We start from the raw sequence: 26,294 nt of genomic DNA, 5'->3' as shown, positions 1-26,294 counted from the left end.
CCTGCAAGTGGGATATGGCAGAGGGCCCAGCATTGGTTCTATCTTGCATGTGCTATTTCCATTTTAGCAAGGAGGCCTCAGTGGCCATGTTGAGTTTGTGAGTGCATAATGGGTAGCTGGTTATGGGGCATTACTGGGTTAGGGTCTATAAGATACTCTGCTTCCAGGAGAGCCCAACAAAGAGCCAATAATTGCCTCCCTAATAGCGTGTAGTGTGAGGTTGAGGAGAGGAGTTTCTTGTATCAGAAACCCATGGACAATTGATAGCCACCATGGGTAGTCCAGAGCTCTAGGGCCTGTGAGAGCTCTAGGGTTCACAAATTGGATCAGTTCACAAATTGGATCAATTTGTGAACCTCTGTTCAGGTTTTTGTTTCTTCCCTCTGTTACCATGTATGAGAAGTTGTTAAAGCCTCTTGTGTTTGGAAGAATAATGGCCCCAAAGATGTTTCTGTCCTGATCTCTGGAACTTGTGACTATGTTACCTTACATAGCAAAAAGGATTCTGCAATTAAAATTAAAGACTTAATTGATATGTGGAGATTATCCTGGATTATCTAGCTGGATCCAGTCTAATCACAGGAAGACTATTCCTGGCTATAATCAGAGGGAGATTTAATTATGGAAGAATGGCCAAGGAGGTGAAAGAATGTGGGCAGCCTCCAGAAGCTGCAAATGACAAGTAAATTAATATTTCCCTAAGCCTCCAGAAAGGAATGTAGCCTGAATGACAGCTTGATTTTAGCCTAGTGAGAACTATGTTGGTCTTTTCTGATTTACAGAAAATAAATTCGTGTTGTTTTAAGTCACCAAGTTTGTGGTAATTTTTTATAGCAGTAATAGAAAACTAATACACTTCTACAGTGAAGTAGCCTCTGTTATGTACAGATTCTAGAACCTTATGTTGTAGGAAGCTCCTTTCAAAGTGAGGCAGTTTGTAATCAATAGCATAAATGAGTTTATGTAAAATTTGTTAATGAGAAATATGTTGCTTCCAGAACCCAGAAAGGCCTGAAAGATGTTGGGCTTGTTTAACTTTGTGGGTGCTGAGAGTATCAATAGCTATTTTCTTATCAGTGTCAGAGATGGAGGTATACCTGTTTGTCCCTTTGTCATCTATTTTATTTTTCATTTCCCTAGAAGTATAGGGGAGTATCTTTTTAAAATTTAGTGGGATTGCTAGGTATAACTGTAATTTGAGCCTCAGTATCAATTAAGGCTATGGAGATTTGCCAGTTGGTATATTTCAACACATTTAATGTTAATTCAGAACCTATGTTGGAGAGGCACACAAACCAATTGGCACTCTTTTTAATTTTTGTTGTATAGATTCTTTTAGTAAATTTTAGATTTCTAATTGGATCAATTTGTGAACCTCTGTTCAGGTTTTTGTTTCTTCCCTCTGTTACCATGTATGTATGTGTTTACTGGATATCTTTCAGTAGGGGAAAGGGTTTGGGACTCTATCCAGCTCTGATTTATAACTTTCTTCTTCCAGAGATTTTCAAATCAGTATCATAAGGGTTAGGGGGCTACCCCTTGGCAATGGTAGTTTGTTTGGATCTAAGGATCCTAGGCTTAACTCAAGTTTGAATTAACTCCTTGGCTGTGCTATGGGGGTGCCATGGGTGTTTTTCTCTCTAAACCTGAGTATTGGGATCTTTTTTTTTTTTTTTTTTTTGTGAGCAGAGGCCTAGCTGGCAGCAGCAGAGGAGGGATATTTAAGGCATGGAGTTCTGGTGAGTCATATGCTCTTAGAAGAGTGGACTTCAGCACACTACATGGTGATTACTCTTCCTCCACACAAGTGATGACTTGGTCTATGTATTGATCAGTGTATCAGTCTTTTCCCTGAGTGTTCTATAGAGCAGGGACCAATACCTGGTTGAGACACACAACCACTGGTCACAGAGTAAGTGTTATTTCTCTGAGTCTAGTGTCAGTCATGGTTTATGCTGGAGTTGAGACACATAATTCAGGAGATACAAAGATGGGTCCTGATCAAGATGTGTGACCCAGGGCCACTTTAAAGAGGGAACCACTCCCGTTGTCCTATCTCTAAATGCCAATATTGAAACTTCCAACTTAGGTCGTTTAAATCTCTAACAGAACCTTAGTAGGAATAAGCAAATACAGCACAAAGCAGCACAGCTCCAAGTGCAAGGTCTTCAGCAGGCAGTAGCACAGATCAAAGACCTTGCTTTTCAGCAAATAGCAATTTAAAGTGCATGCTCACTAACAGTCAGCAGAGCCAGTTAGCATGCTAAAGCAAAAGAAGAAAGACCCCTAGTGACAGTGGTCATTATCTCAATGTCTTGCTCATAGCACTAATGGTGTTATGGTTACACTGTAGGGGATAGCATCAATACCCTCCACCAAAGATTTTATTTAAATGTTGAGACTGATTTTTACCGCATATGAACCAAGAGGATAGAAAAAGATTTATTATTCATATAATGAGGCTTTCTGATGAGAGCAGGGCAGGCTCCCGAGATCCAAGAATGGCTTGAGAGAGCAAAGAGGAGAGACCGAGTTTAGCTTTTATTGTGGAAAGAGGGTGGGAACGAGGTGAGAGTAATGATGTACCAGGGCTTGTGTGGGTTGGACTTCCTGCCAGTGGGAGGGAGCATACAGGCTGGCTTATTGGCTTGCCCATAGATGGGGTGAGAAGGTGAAAGGGAGGGACAAGGCTTGAAAGTTACCCAAAATGGAGTCAAACTTTTTTTTTTTACTGCATCTTTGATCAGTTTTAGAAAATCTTCCATCATTACCTCTTCAAATATTGCTTCTGCCCCATTTTCTTTCTCCTCTTCTTTTGGAACTCTAATTACACGTATGTTAGATTCGACTATGTCCCACATACCTCTGTGCTCTGTTTGTTTTCTCTTTCATGCCTTCGCTCTCTCCTCTATCAGCCCCCAGTGGTCTTTTTCTTTTTGTGCTTCAGTTTGGGTATTTTCTATTGATTTTTCTCCAAGTTTCCGTCCCATCTTTTGATAGGTCAATCTATTTTTAAACATACTCATTGAGTACTTAATTTCATATATTTTTAGTTTTAGAATGTCCATTTGATTCTTTATATAAATTCTATTTCTCTGTTGAAATTTTGTCTTTTCTTTTGGCAGTCCTTTCCTTTATTTATTGTAATGTATGAATTATTTAAATCCTTATTTGCTAACTCCAATATCTTGATCACCTATGGATCACTTTTATTGGTTATCAATAAAAATGGTTCTGTCTTCATTTACCTAATAATCTTCATTGAAATGTCAGATGTTTTATATTAAACACACACTAACAACAACATTAACAACTTTAGAGGCTTCAGATGACGGTATCTTTCACCAGAGATGCAAGATTCCAAGAAGATAGAATGGGGGTTCTCATTACCTTAATCTAGTTACAAATTTATTTAGGTCAAGACTAGTTTGAAGTTTTGGTCAGATATAGTCCACCTTTGTTTTTCTTGTTCTTAGGACATGGTCTTTCATGAGTTTTCATTAAAAGTGGCGGGGTCGGGGGGTGGGATGGAGGATCCTTTGTTTAGGACCAAGGCTCTGCAGAAATTTTCACTCTATTTTGCAGAGGTATTTGGATTAGCTATTTAGACTTCTACCCTTAAAGCTTCAAAATATCACACATCTTTTGAGGAGGAAACTGGCTCTGAGTTGAGGTTTTTTAAGTCTGCAATTTTGGTCCGTCAAGACTGCTGATTTACTGGCTAACTGTTACTTCTAAGACAACTGCCAAGAGCACTCTATTCTTTAGAAGCAGCCTTCTGACAAGACCGTATTCTCAGCCTCTAGCTGTGCCCATATTGGCAGATACCATGAGGAAAAAGGTGTTATTAATCCATCATTCCCTCCAGGGCTTTCACTTCTCACTGTGTATTCAAGGCCCTTTTCCTTTAGCCAGCTATAGTCTCCTAAGTATCCATAGACTCTAGAAAATTGTGCTTTGCTTTGCAGGTTTTGACTTACCTTCAGAATTTAGCAAATACCTTGAGGAGGAAACTGGCTTGTGTTTGAAGCTTCTCAGATCTTCAATTTTGTCACTCCAACACAAGTACCTGTGAAAAATTTTGCTCATTTCTGTGTCCTGTAGCAATTTTATTGTGCTTGGCCCAATTCCAGATCTCAGCCACTAGTCTGTGCCCAGAAATGGCAAATGCGCCCCCAGCACCATAAACCCTTTGATCACCTCTGACTGGTTCTCTGTTCTCTGAAATTTTGTTCCTGATATTCATATTGCCGTCAAAGCTTTTTGAGGCCTTTAAATATATGATTATTGTAATTTATCCAAAGCTTAGTTGTTGTTAAGTGCTAACGTTTACCTGCATCAGACTACTCCATCTTACATGGAAATGTAAGTGTTCAGAGGTCCATATTTAATCAAAATTCTTGGAAAGCCCCTAACCTAGAATGGGATTAAACAAAAAATACTTAAGTATGATAAGTGTGGCATGTTTAGGGGAGTAAATGCTACTTAAGCCAAGGTTAAAGAAGTAGATTTGTGGAGTCAGGGGACATGTTCTCGAGTCAGTATTGTCTAAAATGGTAACCTAAAGGTTAAGCAGGAATTAGGCATAATTGAAGGTAGATTTTTGGCAGTTTTTCTTTGGATCTCTCATCTTAGTTGGCAGACTGCACCTGGCCTGTCCCTCAGACTTTCCAAGTCAGTCCTGAACACTGGGAAACTATATACCATGTTTTTTGAGGTTCTGAAGTCCCTATGTGTCTTTACCACACTTCCTATTTTCCCTTCACAGTTTCCCAACTTCCCTAAAATCCTTATTATCTCATGTAAATTTAGATGCTAGATTCTTGGAAACAGTGCATTTTAAATCTGTCATCTGGATCCAACTTTGGGTTCTAATTTCACCAGCCTGAGATAGCATTATTTTATTTTATTATTTATTTTACTTTATTTTTTATTAAGTTTATTGGGATAACATTGGTTAATACAATTCTATAATTTTCAGGTGTACATTATAATTTGACACCTGTATATTCTATTGTGTGTCTACCACCCAGTTTCCTTCAGCTGCCATGTATTTGACCCCCTTTCCCACTTCATCCTCCCCCTATTCCCCTATATTTGACCCCCTTTACCCTGTGTACCTCCCCCTTCCTCCCCTGTACTCTGCCCTCTGGTAACCACTAGTCTATAGTCCATGTCCATGAGTCTTTGTTTGTTTGTCCTGTTCATTTGTTGCTTTTAGGTTTATATCCCACATATAAGTGATATCATGTGATTTTCAACTTTTTATGTCTGGCTTATTTCGCTTAGCATGGTTATCTTGAGGTCCATCCATGCTGTTGCAAATGGCAGTATTTTATCTCTTCTTATGGCTGACTAATATATGCACCACTGCTTCTTTAGGCAATCATCTATTGTAGGACACTTTGCTTGCTTCTATGTTCTGGCCACTGTGAATAATGCTGCTATGAACAATGATGTGCAAATATCTTTATGGATATGAGTTTTTAAGTCTTTGTGGTAAATACCCAGCAGAGGGATTGCTGGATCATATGGTAGATCAATTCTTAGTTTTTTGAGGAACCTCCATACTGTTTTCCATAGTGGCTGTACCAATTTGCAGTCCCTCCAGCAGTGTATGAGGGTTCCTATTTCTTTGCATCCTCTCCAGCATTCGTTATTACTTGTCCTGTTGATTATAGCTATTCTAACAGGTGTGAGATGGTATCTTATTGTGGTTTTGATTTGCATTAGTTAGCGATGTTGAGCATCTTTTCAAATATTTGTTGGCCATTTGTATGTCCTCTATCGAAAACTGTCTGTTCCGGTCCTCTGCCCAGTTTTTGAGTGGATCGTTTGTTTTTATTGTTGTTATTGAGTTGTATGAGTTCTTTACGTATTTTGGATATTGGGCCCTTATTGGAGGTGTTGCTTGCAAATATATTTTCCCTTTTGGATGGTTGTCTCTTTACCTTGTTAACGATTTCTTTTGCTGAGCAGAAGCTTTTTAATTTGATGTAGTCCCATTCATTTATTTTTGCTTTTACTTCCTTTGCCTTTGAGGTGAAATTCATAAAATCCTTTTTAAGTCAAAGATCTTTGAGTTTAGTTCCTATGTTTTCTTCTATGCATTTTATTGTTTCAGGTCTTATATTCATGTCCTTAATCCATTTTTAGTTAATTTTGGTGTGAGGTGATAGACACCAGTTTTATTCTTTTGCAGGTGGCATTCTAGTTTTCCCAGGACCATTTATCGAAGAGGCTTTCCTTTCTCCACTGTATATTTTTTGCTTTTTTTGTCGAAAATTATTTGCCCATGTAAATATGGGTTTACTTCTGTTCTCTTGATTCTGTTCCACTGGTCCGTGTGTCTGTTTTGCTGCCAATACCATGCTGTTTTGATCATTGTCGCTTTGTAGTCAGGCCGGGTAATGCCTCCAGCCTCATTCTTTTTTCTCAGGATGGCTTTGGCAGTTCAGGATCTTTGGGTAGCATTATTTTAAAGGAACTTTACTTCCTAGTGGAGTAATTCACTTTCATAGGACATCAGAATAAAGGAGAGGAAAAGTTTGTTAAGGTCCCTTCCTGACCGTTTGTATGTCAGGGAGGATGCAGCTTTTTTTCAGAAGCCAGAGAGAGAGAGAGAAAAAAAATGTCTTCACAGTTCTTGATGCTATAAAGTAGAAGAGCATGGTACTAGAGAAGGTTTGTGAATTGGCTTTTCTGTATCTCCAGATACCTGTGTTCCTCTTCCCATCCTTAAAAGTTAACTGGGATAGTTATAGGTAAGGCTGTGAAATCATTAAGAACTTTGATGCTACAAACTTGCTATATTACTTTCTCTTCTCAGTTTTACTCTTTCACCAGAAGAATATAAAAAAGGAACAATGACAGTTTTTACACCAGGTAGCCCACCAACATTTATGCATTTTCATGTATACTTTCTTACTTTATACTCATATTGTGAAGTAAGCCTGGCACTTTACTAGTGCAAAACAGCTCAGAGAATGTAAGGGCCTGCTTAAGGGATAATGATGGGCTATTCTTTGTGTCCTTAGTAGGTCCAAGGGGGTCTGGTAGCATCCAGAATATTTTAGATCCCAGGAGGAACTGATTTACTTACATCGTAGTTTCTCTTATTCTGCCATTTCATGGTCCAGTGTTTTCAGTGCATCTCTTACTATTTCAGACCAAAGTTTGATCTGCTATCAGTTATTTATGAGTTTGAATAGGCTGGCTCAGCCAGGACTATTAGAGATCTGTTTTCAGAAAGTACTTGTTGAGAATACCTTCTGTAGATTTAAACCGTCTTGTATTTGTTTGAGTTTTTATTACAACCTTATACAACTTTAGCAATGTGGATCAACAGAATTATCTGTCCATTTGAGTTTTTGTAGGAGAATATATTTGAATTTAAAACAAAATAATGAATACAGCTTATTTGTAAATTTTAAAGTGACATATTTAAGTGTTTTTTTGTTTTTTTTTTGTTTTTGTTTTTGTTTTTTTTTTTACCATAAATATTTTGATTCAAATATTCGGTAAATATTTTGGTTCATGTAAGTCAGCCTAGATGTAGAGTTCTGGTTCGGGTTTTCTCAACACTATGTTGCTAGTGGTTGGGATTGAGAAGGAGAAGCAGTGATACTGTTGAATATGGATACAGCCCCAGCTTGGCTGATGTATGGATTGCTTTGCAGGGTTGGCATAGAGGGGATTATCTAGATATGGAAGTGATATCTCCTGTGCCTTGAGGCCACTGGGCTAGAGTAAAAATAGGCTCACATGGGAGAAGAGGAAAGAGATTTGTAGCCTGTTTTAACTGGTGGGGGTTGGGGGGAAGAAGAAGTATCTTGATTAAGCCTGGGAAATAATACCAAATTGCTTTCCAGTTTATTTTTATCTGAATCATCTTATTTGATCTTCACAGTAATCTTAGGATATGTTTATATTTCCATTCTACAGATAAGGCTACTCTGCCTCTAAGTGGCATGTTTCAGGTTTTTCAGCCCAAGTCTTTCAGTTTTAAAGCCATAATCTTTGTCTACTTCACCTTGCTGCCTTATCGGTTTTGTGTTTTTATAAATAAGTTTTGAAACAAAGTGTGTCATTGGATCCCTTTTGTCAGCAGAAGTATGGCTTTACTTTCCAGTTGTCTCTTGTTTCAAATAAAAATTTAAATACAGTATTATAAAGCATTTGGAAAACATAGAAAAGAAAGAAGAAAAAAATTGTTTAAAATCCAGTCCTTTTTTCCCTTACATTTTTAACATAGTTGAAATAATAACTGTTTAGTGTGCTTATGTATAATTATATCTTGCTTTTAATTTAACATTACAATATAAACATTTTTAAAGTCTTAATAAACCATTCATAAACCTAATTTTAATGGCTATTTGAAAGTCCATTGTGTGGATATACTATAATTCCATTTTGCTGAGGGCAGTACAGTATAATGATTAAGAACACAAACAATGAATTATTTGTATTTTAATCCTGGTTCTACCACCTTTTAGCTGTCTGTATAACCTTGCCCAAGTTAATTTAGGTACCTCAAAACTCTTTGAATATTGCCTAATACAAAGTAAATGCTATTTAAATAAAGGATATTATTACCGCTAATTTTTCACTGATAAATATTTAGGTTATTCCATTTCCTCATCTGATAAACAATGCTACTACAAACATCTCTGTTCTAATAGAGTCTGTGGAACTTTGATAACTTGCTTAAAATATAGGAGTGGAATTACTGAGTCAAAGTGTATTTTTTAAAGCTCTTGAAATGTTTCATTAAATTGCTTTCTGAATGTGTTGCTAATTTAGTTTACCTTCCTGCTTGCAGTGTGTTGGAATAATTATGGCTCTGTCCTGTGATTGCTGTTGGTAAAATGTAGTAAATATAGCTCAGTTTTTCCTTGATAAATTTTTTTAATTAAGAGATTTATCTTCAATTAGAAGTGTAACTGTTCCAGGAACTACCATATGTGTGTGTGTGTGTGTGTGTGTGTGTGTGTATGAAAACCCATTCTCTTGTAGATGGACTTAAGTAGAAAGCCATATTTTCTGAGTATAGACTCAGAACAAAGGGGGTTGATGGACAAATCAAATATTTTATGTCACTAGGCTGAGATTACCTGATATATTTGTCTCTACAGTGGAAGTCATCATGTCACTGGGAAAATAATGATAATAAAATTACATTGATCACTTACTAGGTGCAGGGCCTATAATGAGGAATTTACATCTATTGTGTTATTTAAGGCCTATAACAGCTTATGAGGTAATATTATTACCTTGATTTTATACATGGAGAACTGAAGCTCTGAGAGGCTGAATAACTTGTCCAAGGTCATCAGAGTGAGGATTCAGCCCCTGGATTTGTAATATCCAAATCTATATACTTTACCACTCCTCCATTTTGAGTACTGAAGGTTGTTAGTGAAGGTATACTCTTATTAGATATTATTTTAAAACATAATTCATTGATCAGACAATACTGTTGCATTTACCTGAGAAAAATATCCTTAGAAACAGGTATTCTTGCTCTAAATACATTTGCCAGGAGGTGAAGACTAAGGAGGAAACCTGGAACCTCATTTGGAGTTTAAGGTATTAGCCTTGTCCATCAGTGATGGATCTGGACAAATATTTGTCCAGTCATTTTGGCAAGCATTTTGGCTAGTGGACATGGAAAATCACAGGGATAGCCAGGGTTTGGACTGAGAGAGAAGACATTTTACCTTTCTCTGCCATATTTCTTTCTCCTGTAATTGACTATAATCTGGGATTGAGGTTTAAAAAATTATAACTGATATTGATGAAAATCTGATTAATGAATGTTTTCTCGACCAGTTTTTCAGTTATTCTTCTGTGGTTATATACTCTTTTAAATTATTTAAAGGGTAAAAAATAGTTTTCCAGTGTCTCTAGTTTCTTTTAAAATTGGCATCTGTATAAAACAGAAGTTGTTTTTCACTTGAGCATGACCCTTAATTGACTTCCCTTACCCCATCCCTGTTTTTATAAGAAGAGCAAAATGTTCCTATGCCCTTCCCTAAAACTTCCTCTAGGACTGAGTATACAGTCTCTCAGAATTTTTAAAACGCATTTTAAGTCATAGCTTGACTAAGTTTTCAAATTCCTATTTTATATTAAAAAGGCAAAGTATTTTAAATTTTATTTCAATGTGCATTATTCATCTTTCAAGGCACAGTTCAAGTTTCCTTTGCTCAATAAAGCTTTGCCTGACTACTCTGGCCTATCTAATATTTCTTAATACCAACTCAACATTTGCTATATAACCATGTACTACTTTGTGGAATAACGTAAATATTTTGCTTTCTCCCTCTATTTACTACGTATAATAGTAACGTTATTTTATATTTGTGTGCCCTTTAGTAATGGCGAATCTCAAATAGGTATTGTTTGTATATATGTGTGGTGGTGATGGGGGGACCAGTAGCTGCTTATTAGACCTTACAGATGAAGAGGGTCATATGAGCCTTGGACCTTGGAAAAGCATAGAACTTCTAGGCTCCAGCTCTAGCCAGCAAAGTAGAGATTACTAAGTGGGTAGGGATAGAAAGCAAGAGATGAAAATGGAGAGGGAATTCCTCCTTGAATAAGGGAAAGTGAAAGTAGGGAAGATACATGTCAGAAACTTCAGAGATGTGTGTGATTTAGATTTATCAGAAGAAATTTGAGAAGTATCCCTTTGGAAGGTAGCTACTAACTACATGTGGCTTTTGAGTACTTGAAATGTGGCTAGAGCGAATTGAGATGTTCTATAAGTGTAAAATAAACGCTGAATTTCAGACTTAGTATGAGAAAAAGAAGTTCAAATGTAAAATATCTTATTAATGTATTTTTTATATTACATATTTAAGTGATAATATTTTAGATATATTGGGATAAATAAAATACATTATTAACGTTGATTTTACTTATTTCTTTTTACCTTTTTTAATATGACTGCAAGATAATTTAAAATTACATTTATGGCTCATATTTGTGGTTCTCATGTTTTCGTTGGACAGCACTGCTCTATAATGCAGATTCTGTGAGTGCAGCAACTCTCATTCATCTCTGTAGTACCTAGCACCTAGTACAGTGTCAAGCATGTGGTAAGAATTCCCTGAATGCTTGTTTAATCATATATCTTCCCCTCCTACTAGAATTTAGGCTCTGACAACTCAGGGCTGCATTTTAATGTGTACCTCCCCATAGGCATAGTAGAGTGTTATATACATGGCATTCAGAACATTTATTAGATGAATTAATAAAATAATACTTTTTAATGGAAACTTCTCAAGTGTTTACTTTCTCTGTTATTAACCAGTTCCCAGCTGGTTTTCATACATTTTCAATGTGTCTGGCTTCTTGCCCCTTTCCTTTTTTCTCCTTTCTCCTTTATTCTCTTTTCCTTTTCCCCTGCCCTTTTAAACTTCTTTTTCTTGGACATCTTCAAACCAATATGATATATAGGTCTTGACAACCTTTTATTTTTTTCCTTCAAAAATCATTCAGTCAGCCCTCTCCTGTTTCTAGCATTTTGTTCATCCTTGAAAATTTCAATTAAGGTTTACTGGAGGAGAATGGAGCTTGCTAAGGGCTGAGAGGAAGACCTAGCTTTTGACTCTTTCTGCCTGGACACCTGCACAGCCTTTTCTCAGTGGGGCTCATTTCAGTGTGATTTCCTCATCAGATTGGAACCCTCTGTGGGCCATCATTTTGTATAACTAAATAACTAAATGGCAGTGAGAACAAGAGAGAAAAAAGAGAGAATGTGAGCCAAGGAAGAAAAAGTGTACACACCCACAATCTGAAGATCTAGGTCGTGGTGCCAGCCCCAGTCCTTACCAGGGTAGGAATTTTGGGGAAATGTCTTCTTGGACTCTCAAATCTTTATTAGAAAAAAACAAGGAGGTAGAATGATTTCGGTGATCCCTTCTGGTAATAACACTAATTGATCTCTAACTACTAACCAGAGAGGATGAAACAAATGAATGAGAAACAAATGAACATCAGATCATTTTGAATTCAGGATGGGAAGTCCATTGGTTGACTCACCTTTTGTAACCTTGTGTGCTATAGTATTCTTACATCAACATTGTGAACTCTCTTACTCTTTAATCCTACTTATTATTCTTTCTTCTCCAGTATTCCTTCTAAAAACAATATCATAAGGAGAGAGCTCCTCTAGGGTTCACTTTAGCTCTACTTTTGGTTGTTCAACAATTGATGTTTTTTCCTTCGTTTTTCTTTTTTAAAAAATTGTTTTAAAATAAACATAAAACACCATCTTAACTATTTTTAAGTGCACATTTCAGTGGTATAAAATATGTTGAGTGCAGCCATCACCACCATCCATCCCTATAACTCTTTTTATCTTGTGAATCTGAAACATAATATCTATTAAACAATAACTTCTTATTCTCCCCTTCCCCAGCCCCTGGAAACCACCATTGTACTCTGTCTTGATGATTTTGACTAAGTACCACATATAAGTGGAATAATGTAGTATTTGTCTTTCTGTGATTTGCTTATTTTACTTAGTATAATGTTCTCAGAGTTCATCCTAGGTAAAGCATATTGCATAAATTCTTTTATTTTTAAGGCTGAATAATATTTCATTGTATGTATATACCATATTTTGCTTATCTGTTCATCTGTTGATGAACACTTGAATTGCTTCCGTGTTTTAGCGATTGTGAATAATGCTGCTATGAACACAGGTACACAAATATCTTTTGGAGACCCTGCTTTCAGTTCTTTAGGGTATATATCCTGAAATGGAATTGCTGAATTATATGGTAATTCTGTGTTTCTACCTTTATGCTGTTGTGGTCAGAGATAAATATAAATGTATGACATTTATATTTTGAAATATATTGAGGCTTAATTTGTGGTATATTCTGGAAAATGTCCCATGTGCACTTCAGAAGAATGTGTATGATGTTGTTAGTTGAAGTATTGTGTATGTGTCTGTTAGATTTGGTTTATTGTATTACTTAAATCCTCTGTTTGCTTACTTATCTTCTCTCTGGTTGTTCTACGTATTATTGGATGAATGGGTTATTGAAGTGGCCAACTACAGTTGGCCCTCAAATAATGTGCGGATTAAGGGTACTGACCCTCTGTGCAATCGGTATAACTTTTGACTCCCCCAAAACTTAACTATTCTTAGTATTCATGGAGGATTGGTTCTAGGATGTCCCACAAATAGCAAAATGCATGGATGCTCAAATTCCCTATATAAAATGGCACAGAGCAATGCATATAGTTGACCCTCCACATTCATAGATTCCCAGTCAAAAACAGGCACTTATTGAAAAAATCCAAGTATAAGTGGACCTGTGCAGTGGAAATTTGTGGTAGTCAAGTGTCAACCGTATTATTATAGAACTGTCTGTTTTTCTCTTCAATACTGTCAGTTTTCGCTCAATATATTTTGATGGTCTGTCATTATAATTTTTATACCTTCTTGCTGTATTGAACCTTTTATTAATATATAATGTCCTTTTTTGTCTCTTGTAGTTTTTTTTTTTTTAATTTAAAGTCTGTTTTGTCTGAGGTTAGTATAGCCAGTCAGTCTTGGTCTCTTTGGTTACTATTTGCATGGAATATAGTTTTCCATCCTTTTAATTTCAACCTTTTGTGTCTTTGTATCTAAAGTTAGCCTCTAATAGACAGTATATAGATAGATCATGTTATTTTAATTCATTCAGCCAGTCTCTCTCTTTTAATTGAAAAGTTTAGTCCTTTTATATTTAAAGTAATTACTGATAAGGAAGGGCCTCCTTCTGCCATTTAGCCATTTGTTTTCTATATGTCATATAGGCTTTTCAGTCAATTTATCCACGGGCCTCAAATTGAGGGGGAAATGAAAGAATCATGTTTTTAATACTTAATACTTAAAGGTACTTTTGAATGCATATACATTATATGAGTTAGTACCAAAATGAGAAAGAAAAGTTTTCAAATGTTAAGTAGTCTTCAAGGAAATAGAACATTCTTAAAAAGGATGTTATTTAAGGGTTCATTTTTAAACAACCATGTATTAGACACTTAATATACAAAGTACAGTGCTTAGCTCTGTAGAGATATAAAATAAAACAATAATAGCAGCCACTATTTGTTGAGAAAAGATAAGCACAATTTTAAGCCATTTAAAATGTGAATTCATTTAATACAAAAACTGTGAGATTAAGTAGTGTCGTTATTTTCTTATTCCCTTACTTCATCAACCAGTGTTCTTGGCTCTATTTCCAAAATGTATCTAATTTCAGTCCACCTCTCAGTGTCTTAACTTCTACTACTCTAGTCTAAGCCTAATAATTTCCTATGTTACCTGCTGATCTCCCTTCTTGCATTCTTGTCTCTCCACACAGCAGTCATCATGAACTTCTAAATAAATGTCTATAAGATTATATTATTCTTATTCTTAAAACCCTTCAAGGATTTTTTGATACATGTAGAATAAAGTCCCAACTCTTTACCATGATCCATAAGGTCTTACACAACCTGTTTCTTATTTATCAATCTTAATTTAAATGACACAGCTCTTTTAGTAGGGAATCCAACAGGGTCATAAGATTTATTACAACCTTTAATGATTAAGGGAAGAAAAAGGAAATTCCAAAGTTGTTGTTTTTATTTAACAAAAAAATTCCCAAGTATTATACTTTTCAGAAAATAGATAATTAAATTACTAAAAGGCAATAAATTATTAAATGAAACTAGCAAATAGAGAACTTAGAGATTACTTTCCCAGCAAAAACTGATTTCTTATGTTTTTTTATGAATGACACTTTTATGATAATAGAAAACAGATCAATATTATGTGTTTTTAAATATCCTTAAAGTCGATAGCAGAGTTAGTTGTACATTTTGTGAATGTTTTCAATATAACACCTCATTAAGTATAGTAATTATACAAATAACAACATATATTACTTATACTGGGTGCTAGCACTACTTTAATTTATGTTTATTAATTCTTAATCCTTCCAATAACCTATATGGTAGGTACTATTAGTCTCAACATTTTACAGATGCTAAATTGAGGTATAGAAAGGTTATGTAATCTGCCTCAAATCAACTATCTAGTTAATGGTAGGGTTAGGGTTTGAATACAGGCAATCCGGCTCCAGAATCCACACTTTTAACAGTACACTGTATTGCTACTCAAATATAGTGTACTGTACAGGTTTTTCTTATAGAATAGAACCTTTTATGGCAGCAGGATGTATAGGAATTCCTTTGTAACAGAGAGAAAGGAGTAGATCTGAGAATCTTAAACAGTGGCTATATTTTGGTTCTTCCCGACACACCAAACTTTTAACTGCCTCAGAGCTTCTGCACTTGCTCTGATTTCTGCCTGAGATGCATTTTCTCCCTGTTCTTTGAATTGTTGACTTCTTGACATTTAGATCTTCATTCAAATGTCACCTCTTTAAGAGTTACCTTCTCTCACTGTCTCATGTTGCCCTTTCTCCCTTAGTCTGTATTATTTTGTCATTTTGTTTTTATTATAGCACTGAATTATTTATCTGTTTGCTTTTATTTATTGCTTGTCTCCTCATATAAGCTCTCTGAGCATAAGGACCTTATATTTTTTCACTGTATTCTACCCTCAGCATCTGGAACTGTACCTCATATGTATAGGCATTTAATCAATATTTATTGAGTGAATAAATGAAATCTCATTTAATAATTAAAGAAACAAGCTTAAGGAATTTAAGTGTCTCATTCAAGGTCACAGAGCTATCAAGTATAGAAGTTTGGATTTGAATCCAGAGCTGGAATTTTCACAATGCCTAGCTTGCAGCATGAGACAGGCACACTCACAGTTAACCATAACACAGGGTAGCAGAAGGTGAGAACATATTAGGTAGTGATGATAGTGAATTCCTGAAATTGGCCAGAGGTTCTTTGCTTTCATGCTTCAAATCGTGGCTATTTCACTATTCTCCAAAGTCTGGGAAAAGGAAGGGGGAAATTTTATCATTGTTTAACTGCTCTGATAAAAGGTGTGAAAGAGAAGTTGAAGTCATTATTTGATAGTTGAGATTTGGGAAATGCGTATGAATCTCAAATGTCTATTTTGTCCTTTTTTCTATAACTGGGGACATGTGAGGCTTTAAACTACTGCTGATGTTAAATGTAGGGAGTGTTTTAAAAGATGTAGTGGCATTCAAAACCCTTTGCAATGTGGCCAAACTCCCCTTTTTGACTTTTTCTCCCATTAATACCCATACGGAATCCTTCTCAGATGATCTGGTTCATTCACTGCCCCACTAATAGACCTTTCACTTCCCCAAGCTCTTGCCTAAAGAGGCTTATAATCTCTCTTATGATAATCTGGGATATTCACAAACTCAATATTTTGGAGTTGGAGGGGATTTTGAAGAACTTCTGATCCAAAAAGCTTAAGAGATTTGTCCAAGGTGACATGACAGTTAATGGCAAAGGTAGTCAAGGAACCAGTTCTCCTAGATTTGTAGTCACAGGCTCTATGCACAGCACCCCTCCCCCCTCTCCCCCCACCCCGTCCTCCGCCCCTCCACCCCACCCCGCCTCACATTCGGGTTGCTAGGAGCAGTCTCTAAAGGATATGCTGAGAGGGCCTCTGGGTCTCCTCTGACATCAACTATAAAATATGTGCCAGTGTGAATTTTCATGTACAGGGTATGGGATTTTTCAAGAAAGTCACGTCTGTTTTATTTACTCAGTGTAGTCCCTGACAGCAATATGCAAATATAGAATTTATTTAGTCTGCCTCCCCTGGTGACTTGCCAGTCTCTGAGGGGGGAGGAAAACATTTTGTTTCCCATGGGTTTTGTTTGTCATAGCTTGATTTCCCATAATGAAAACAGCCCTGGGTAGCCCCATATGGGACCAAGCTGGAGATTATTAAATGCTTCTGTTTTATATACACGGGGTATTCACATTTACTTATGAAATTTCTCCATGCATTGAATTTAGAACTTGCCAAAATCTACCACTCAGAAATTGGTTTCTTGGGTATTCCGATGAACTACAATATTTGACAAAGGGTTTTATTTACAATTTAAGAATCTCTCTTAGCTAAGTGTATTCCCTTATGTAAAGAAGAAAAGCCTTGATTCTTATTGAGAACTATAAATTCTTTCACCTCTGTGCTAACATATTCTTTATCAGAATGGATGTTTTTGGCCCCCAAATCCAGCATCATCCTGCCCTTCTATATGTAATTTGCTTTTAGCATTTGTCTAAGATAGCTCATTTATATGCTATCACTTTCTGTGGTATCAGTAAAGAACAAGGCAACCTTTCATGAAAAGAAGCCATTTCTTCCTCCTTTCTAATTGGTTCTGTCATCTATCAGAAAGAACAACAATTCCAACTCTGTTGTTCTGAAATGGGATATATTTTTTTCTGATGATAAATGAAGATCCAGGAAATATATATGAGCTCAATGATTAGGAGAGAAATAATGGTTTCTATAAATTGTGATTTTGCTGACTTAATCAGTTATCTTTGGTATTTTGAAGCCTAGACTCTAAACAGGAATTTTTTTAAAGGGAAAAATGTGCCTAGAACATAGTCCCTCATAAACATTTCACTATTACTTTCTTCCCCTATTGCAGAATACTCACCTGATACTTTTAGTAAAGGAATGATCTGAACCTTTCATATATTGAACATCTGCTGTGTGACACTGATTTTTACATGCTTTATCTCATTTAACCCCCTAAACAACTATATGAAGCGGTTATTTTCAAACTAATTTTTACTAATGAAGAAACAGAAGGTCAGAAAGTTCAAGTAATTTGCTTCAGGTTACATAGTGTGGTAGAGCTGGGATTTAAACACATATTTGCTGACTTCTGAGGCAGTGAATGGCAACTGCCTTTTCAGTATTCATCCTGTCCTCTTATAAACAGAACCTCAATTTTATATGAGGCAGCAAAAGGCTGTATTTCTCAGCCTCCTTTTCAATTAAGAGTGGCCATGAGCTGTAAGTGGAAATTGTTGGATAGGACTTCCAGGAATGACTCAACTATAAGTTATCTTTTACTTTTCTTCTCATCTTCGTGTTCCAGTCTAGATAGTAGATGTAATGGCTGGAATTCCAGCAGCTGTCTTGTGAACATGAGAGAACCTTGAGAATGGGAGCTATGTGTCAATGCTAAGGATTGCAGAGTATAAAAACAGGAGTCTGAGACACTCATGACAGTGTAATACCATTGTAACAGTACTTCAGACTTTATGTTGAGAGAGAGAGAGAGAGACAGAGAGAGAGAGAGAGAGACAGAGAGAGAGAGAGAGAGACAGAGACAGAGAGAGAGACAGAGAGACAGAGAGGAGGAGAGGAGGGGAAGGGAAAGGAAGAAAGGGGAGGGAAGGAGAGGGGAGGGGAGGGGAGGGAAGGGGAGAGGAGGGGAGGGCAAAAACACATTCGTTAGATCTGTGTAACAAATAGCTGAACGCAGTTCCTAATTAAGACAGACTTCAAGAACCATTCTGCATTTACTACTGCTGGTCTGCCTGCCATACTTTGAATAGCTGAGTGACTTATCTTCTTAAATTCAATTTAATCTAGTGTCTTAATATTTAAAGTGTGATAGGTGGCCTAGTAGCATCAACATTACCTGACAGTTGTAAGAACCGCAACATCTCAGGTACTACCGTAGACCTATTGAATCAGAATCTGTATTTTAGCAAGACCTATTGAATCAGAATCTGTATTTTGTATGCCTATTAAATTTTGAGAAATACTGATTGCCTTATGGTCACAAGAAGTTCTTAACTGAAAATAAGTTCTATAAAGTATAGATATAGGTATGACTTGATTTATGCAACTGATGTATTTATGATAAATAGTAGATCAAAGTTTTGTAAATTAAATCATATTAAATATATTGGGACAGAGGGGCAATCTTTTTTTTTTCCCTTACACCTATGTGCCAGTCATTGGATTAAGCATTATTCCAGTATTTTTGAAACAATCCAATGGCTATAGGTATAATAATGATAATTATCATTGCCATTTATAAGTGAGGAATCTATAGGTCAGAGTGTTTAAGTAACTCACACACTCTCAAAAAAGTAGTATGTGGCAAAACTGGAACTTGAATTTGAATCTGAAAGATTCCAGAACCTGCATTTTTAAGCATTTAAAGTAATTTCATGGTGTAGTCTTTGGTAAGATCTCTCTTTTTTAAAAATGAAATACCTTCTGACCTTTTTTCCTAGCAAATTTTTGCTATACTGAAACAGGTTATATAATAAATATAAGAATATAATAATGTTATCTATGACATATCAGTTATTATTTGCATTAACAGCATTATTTCTTCCAGAATTCTTTAATTGGAACTTTCATAAAGTAATAATGATAATACACAATAAAATTTGCATTTTTGAAGTTACTATTTACCCTTCTTTGACCATATAGTTTAAATTCAGTTTTTAAAACTGTTATTATTTTCATGAATACATAAGTAATATGTATTTATTATAAAATGCTTTGGAAATATAGAAAAGTATAACGAATAACATAAAAATCACTGGTAAATCCAGAAATAGCCACATTTACCTTCAAACTTTTTTCATGGCATACGAATTACATTACACGTTTTCACTGTCAAGATATTATGAAAAGACCTGCTAAATTTGTTAAATTTGGAATTTTACATATCAACTTTTCTTGAATGAGGTACACACATAGAAATTTGAGAATTTTTATTCCATTATATTGTACATATAGAATTTATACTATCAAAAGTGGTAGCTAATTGTTCCAGGATGCATGAATGCTAAGTGTTTCTTTTAACATGGAGCCATTCTACCTCATAGAGATCTCACCTGGTGAAGAACCAACCACCTTCCATTATCCATATTTTTTCATGACTTCAGCCAACCAGGCTGAACTTTCTTCCATATAAGGCATCCATTTCATTTTTGTTGAACAGCTTTACTTGGTAGATTTTCTTTAGACTGAGCCCAAACCTTATTTTTCTTTGGTTTCTGCCTGTTGATTCTAGCTCTTATCTCCATAGCAAAACAGAACAAAGTATTTGAGCTTCTTTCTGATTTTTCTCAAAGTGTGGTACAAGGGTCCCATTAGAATGAATGCAATGATCTCCCTTTTTGATTTATTTTTTTTGTGTATTGTTGATGTACTAATATTTTAATGTACTAAATCAGTAGTTTACATTTGATCTGTTAAAATCAAAATATGATAAACAGGTTTAAAGACCCCTCTTTTTCCTTTCAATATCTGAAGCCTCTCTTTCTTAGTCCCTTTTCCAGCTCTGTCTCCTGAAATCTTTCTTTGACTTTTATAAGATGTTGTTTTTGCTTTCCATCACCTGGTTTCTCTCCCCAAAAGCTCTCTAGTTTATCAGTATCCTTTGAGATCTGGCCTAGCCGGGTAGAAAACATTTTGTGAAGATAGACTAGTATCACACTGCACCATGAGTTATTTAAATATTATTTTAGTGCTAGACATTTAGGTTCTTTCCAACTTATAAATAATGCTCCGTGCTCATATTCATACTTGAATGCTTGTATATTATTCCGATTACTTCCATAGGATAACTTCCTAATTGGAATTATTGTTAATAACTAACAATATTTTAAGGCATTTAATATATATTGCCAAATTGCCCCTAGAAAGATTGTATCACTTTATTCTTCCACTAGAAATAGATGAGAGTATCCAATTATTATAGTCTTGGAAAAATCAGTTATAGTTCTGGGCATTAATATTTTATTCTACTCATTAATTAGATGGGTAAAATGAAATTCATTGTTTTATTTTTAATTCCTTTGATTCTTGGTGTTCTAATTGTTTTCTGTAATTAGTTTATATTGCACTGAATGTTGTCTAGCCTGCACATCATTTGTTCTGAACATCATGTATTCACTATTTGCTAAATACCCTTTTCCTTGATTTAATTTCTGAGCCAACAGCAAATAAATAGAAAAAAATTAAGGCATCCCATGGGAAGATTTTTTGTATTATAGGAATGAGGAATATTTGCAAGTTTGGATTGGTGTACCCATGATTTTAAAATGCAGATCAACAGATTATCTGAAGAGAAGTATAGAAGCATTTTACTTGTGTAAAGTCAGGATTTACTTTCTTCCAGGATCCTAGCAAAATTGTTTTTTCTTTTGTCACAATACGTTCTTTTAAAAAATTTCTCAAGTTGTCTCTTGGGTGAGTGCAAGTGTATGTGTGTCTGTGTGTTTGGACTTTATAATGCCATAAAATGATAGAGATGATTGTTTTTATGCTGTTTTTCCTCCTACCTCTTGAGGGATATATTCATTTGAATGAGAGATAGATGAACACCCAGCAGTTTCCAAACATGTTTACTTTCAAAATATTTTCCCTATAATTGGATAAAAACCTACCAGATGGCAATCACTATCCATTTTCTCTTGTCTGTCTTATTCTTTCAGAATTGACCTGGTAACTTAAAGATTATGACTCTTGGGTAATATACCACCATGATTTAATATTTATATTCTAGTCTTATGATAATCAGTGTAAATGGTTGCAGTCATCAGTACATGTGTCACTGACTTAATAACCCCTACAGAGAATAGAACTCAATATTTTTTGTCTCCTGTTACTAATAGCAATTATCTTATTTGCCAGTTATGGGATTTTCAAGACTCTAAGTACAGATCACAAAAATAACATAGATTTTAATAAAACTCTAGAATGCATAAAAGAGTATTACAAATATAATTTGGACGAGGCTATGAATGCTTAGATGAGAGCACAGGAGAATAGAAGGGGCTCAGTTATTTAAGACATACATATATTAAAGTGCAGCGTAAAACCTTGGGATGGAAGCAAAATGTCTTTAAAAATTATGACTTTTTTTCTATCTGACTTATTTTTGTCACTCCAATTAATATGATTTAAAAAGAAACACAATGCAATATACAAATAATGTATTATTAAATTGCACAATTAAAACCTATATAATTTTATTAACCAAGGTCACCCCAATAAATTTAATAAAAAAATAAATAAAAAATTATGACTAGATACCGATGCTACACCCAAGTGCCCAACTGTGAAAATTTTAACACTTTTCTATAGGGTTTGTATGCGAATGAAATAGACATTTAGTGATACAAAGACTAGTTCTTGGGTTGTAGGTAAATAGGCATTAGTAAAAAAAAATGTATATGAAATTCTGAGCAGTGTCTGGCTCATTGTAAGTTTTAGTAAATGGAGCTATTATAATTATTGTTTTAAGTAGTAATATTGTTACATATATGATAAAATAGTTCGAATATTAATTTTATTCATTTTTCAACAAGTGTTTACCAGGCACTTACTATAGGTAACATATGTGTGATAATAAGATGAGTAATCTATTATTTTGGACATATAAGCTATCATTACTAAAGATTACTAATAAAACAAAATTTTAATATCTTGATTTTTTTCATATCTCTCTCTTTCCCACCCCCCGCCCCGTCTCTGACACACACGCACAACCCTATTACAATCTCTTCTCTTTGATCCCAGTAGAGAAATTCTCTTACAGTCTCATGTAAGTACCTCGGATAAAGTTGGCTGTCCTAAGGGCAATGCTACCGTCATCTTGTTGGGGGAGAGGAGTTGGAGAAAACCCCGGAAGGATGCTACAGCTGGGAAAAGGGAGGATTCAAAGTGAATTGGATTCACAAATCCCTGGGATAGACCCTAGGTGGAGGGTGTAGAGGGTGAGGGTTGTGAGGATGGGGAGGAGGGGGGATACAGTAAGATGGATCAAGATTAAATAAAAAAGGAAGGAAGGGAGAGGGCTGTTCCTGGGATTCTTTCTAGTCTAGACAGGTGAAGTAGGTAGTACTTAAGTAGGGTGACCATAATAGGTTGCGGTTTGTCCACAAGAATCCAGTTTATAACTTAGTCCTTGTGTATTTATTAATAGCTCTCAGAAGCCTAGGTTGGATGATAAATTATATGGTCACCTTTTCCTTAGGATACTAAGGTTGTAGGAGTCAAGAAATTTTCCCTGGCTTACACCATATTCATGAGCATCTACAGAGAGATGCACTGAGGGGAAATGATAACAAAAAGAGTTAACTGTAAACCATATGGTAAACTTTAAATGTTCACCTTCAGCTTGTTTTCGTGTCTGTAGAAAGAATTAGAAGCTGAATGCAAAAGTATGTCAATTCTTCAAAATACTGGGTTTTGGAGGAACTGGATTCTAGATCTAACTCAGTCAATAACATGCTATATGACTTTTCCTCTTCAGCCCTGCCAGAGCCTATGTTTCTGCATCTGTAAAATGAAGGACTGAATTAAATTATTTCTTAGGTCCCTTGCAGTTCTGATATTAATTATTTTTTTCATGAGAAGAGGACTGGAAAAAAGTCCCCTTGCAGAATTTTGCTCTAGTTTAAAAGTTATATCCACATAAGTGAGATCACCAAGTGTGCTGTTAATGAAATATATTTCCCAGCTGAGTGTTATGTGGTTTTGTAATACGAAATGAAGGCTTGCTCCAGTTTGCTCTGTGGAAATTGAGAAAAAAAATTTTCAGAGAGCTCTAGTGCCATCCATGTTAGAGAATTTTATTACCTGCATTTAGCCTTCTAAGAAGTGATCTCAGACAGAATGAGAGATTGGAAACATCGAGCTGTCCCCAGAAATGCCATCTCTTGCCAAGGCAGTTCTGATGTAGGAGCTGGAAGCCCCCTTTCTGTTTCATTGATTCTGTCCATTGATTAATAGGTTATAGCTCAGGAGCTCCAACCTTGATCCTTAGTTTCTGTTTGTTTCTCCTTATACTTCCTGCCTCTTATTGTTAACAGGCATTTATCTATTTTTATTTATACAAATGGTATCAGAAAAGTTATATGACCCCATATTGGTTAATGATCTGTTTGCCTTTATTTCCAATAAGGGCTTGCTTCAGATTGGATCTTAGAAGTCATGTCCCTGGTAGCAGAGAGAGTGCACACATCCTTGCTGGCCAGAGCATCAAAGTTTCCTTTTTGTCCTTGCCTTTGTTAATGGCCACTCTCTTTTTCTGTAGTGTTCATTTTTTTTTTTTTAGAGGGCCCGTCAGTTATTGGATCATTCTGTCCATCCATCAATCGATCCATTCCTTCTCCCTGAGCGTCTGATTTGAAATAATATCCTTTTACTCCCAGTTGATCAGCAAGCTTATTCTACTTTTTTTCAGCTTTTCTTACTTTTGATAGTTTTACTGGGTTTATTTACATTGTTAGAGCATGTAGACATTGCTTGCTATATTCTCTCCCATAACTATCATTTAGTCTTAGTTCTAGAAATATATAGTTAATACATAGTTAATATAGCTCTCACATAGATATTTTACCAGTTGTTTGAGTGGTCTAAAGTTTATTCTCTAATAGATTTATCTGGAAAGGCTCAGGAGAATAATATTCCTTGAGTTCTTATGTGTCCCTAACAGTTTTCTATAGCTTACCTGAAAGTCACTTTGGCTTGATATAAAATCCTTGGTAAATATTTTCTGTCTTTGAGTATCTTAAATATGCTATTTTATTGCTTCTCAGCATAAAGTATTGCTTTAAAAAATTGAATATTCAATTTCCTTTTCTTTGTAAATAACTTGGGCTTTTTGCATATGACCAGGGGATATTTTCTCCCTCTCCTCAACTTTTATTGAGACAAAGGATATTTTCTTTTCTTTTCCCAGTATTTTACTGGAATATGTCTAGGTATATTGTTCATTCTGTGATGCATTGTGTCCTTTCAATATGTAGTTTTTCCACAATAACATTTTATTGGATTATAGTTTTTCATGTTTATTCCTTTCCACTGCTTTAGTTTTCTTATTCAGGAATTCCTATTATATATTTGCTAGATTTTTAAAACCTATTTTCTGTATTTGTCGCTTTCTCTGAAATTCTTTTTCATTTTTATTCTTTTTCTTTCTTTTTATATTTTTTATCTATTTCTTTTAAGGCAGTATCTTTTACGTTTATATACTCAGTTCTTTTGGTCTTTATGTACTTTGGGCTTTCTTTTCTCAGAAACGAAGATTTTCTTTTATTTTTAATACTTTTTTAAGTTCTATCATCCCACTCCAGAATTTTTCTAAATGTGATTTATGCTTTTTTTTTTTTTAATATCTTCTATCATTCATTCTCTTAATTTCATTTACTGTGTTTTGAAGGATTATAGTTTTCATGGGCAAGTCTTATGGAATGATTTAAAAAAAAAAGTCTAGAGAATTATTCAGTGTCTGTATTTTTTTCTTTTTTTTGCATGAGGTTGATTCTCATTCTTTTTTGGTGGTCATTTTTATGCAAAATTTGTTTTCCTGAACTTTGAGGAGGGAAAGGTGGATTAGGAGAACCTTATCTCCTCCCCTCCCCTCTCCTTACCCTTTCCCTGTTACAGAGAGAGAGAGAGAGAGAGAGAGAGAGAGAGAGAGAGAGAGAGAGAGAGAGAGTGTGTGTGTGTGTGTGTGTGTGTGTGTGTGTAGCATTATAAAGTGGCCTATGGCTTTCTGAGGTATCCTGATTTTGTTTGACTCCTCCAATTTTTTCTGAGCTTTCTATTTTCTTTGCCACAATTATCTATGTACTTTACAATGTGGATTATTTTTCCAAGTGTTCTCATTTTGAGGATTTGTTTGTGGAAGACTTTTGGCTAGTTGGTTTTGTGAGTTCTCTGGGCCCAGAGTGCTTCAGGCCCTTCAGACTTACCGTGGGCCCTTGAACCCACCGCAAGTTGGATTATGCAGAATCTTCCCAGCTGTTTTCCCTTACTGTTTTAAATTATGCCTGATACTCTTTCCAGTGAGCATATTTAGAGAGAGAGAGAGAGAGAGAGAGAGAGAGAGAGAGAGAGAGAGAGAAAGAATGGGAGGAGGGGCGGGGGGGGGCGGAAAGAGAATGAATGAATATGAATGAACATAAACAAGAAGTTACGCATATGAGTTAGGGGATTTTTGAGAAGGTTTCAGGAGCCAAATTCTCTATGCCTTACTCTGTAACCATAGTGCGTTTAGTAAAAGTGAACATAATCATGAATATAGACTTAAAATTTACATACTAATAAATATATATTCAAGACCTATAGAGAAAATCAAATTATCAATATTGTTGAAAATGGAAATAAAATTTGTCTTGTACAAAATACATCCTCTGTTATACAGAAAGGAGTATCAGATTGAGGAGAGAAAGATAATAAAAATGTTAAAACATGTGCTCCATTGACTTAAATGTTTATTGTAAGTATTTATTATAAGTATTTAAATGTTTACTTAAATATAGGGACCTACTTATATGTTATA

General features: G+C 35.3%; 1 protein-coding gene across 4 annotated transcripts in view; it reads left to right on the top strand.

Annotated features, from left to right (window-relative positions):
- HPSE2 (heparanase 2 (inactive)) overlaps positions 1-26,294 on the top strand; it is a 577,707-nt gene that overhangs the window by 20,948 nt on the left and 530,465 nt on the right. Inside the window, exon 3 of one of the 4 annotated variants that reach the window (XM_016164139.2) lies at positions 1,690-1,739. The exons of 2 other annotated variants lie outside the window; for them this stretch is intronic. In XM_016164139.2, coding sequence (XP_016019625.2) covers positions 1,729-1,739 — 11 coding nt within the window. In that variant the 5' untranslated portion in view covers positions 1,690-1,728. Of the gene's footprint in view, positions 1-8; positions 1,740-26,294 lie in introns of those variants that run through there. One more of the 4 variants, XM_036223430.1, reaches the window with a different exon arrangement.

Source organism: Rousettus aegyptiacus, unplaced genomic scaffold (assembly GCF_014176215.1).
Source record: "Rousettus aegyptiacus isolate mRouAeg1 unplaced genomic scaffold, mRouAeg1.p scaffold_m13_p_6, whole genome shotgun sequence".
In the NCBI taxonomy this organism is placed as follows: Eukaryota; Metazoa; Chordata; class Mammalia; order Chiroptera; family Pteropodidae; genus Rousettus; species Rousettus aegyptiacus.
This window is presented reverse-complemented; position numbering and strand designations above follow the sequence as displayed.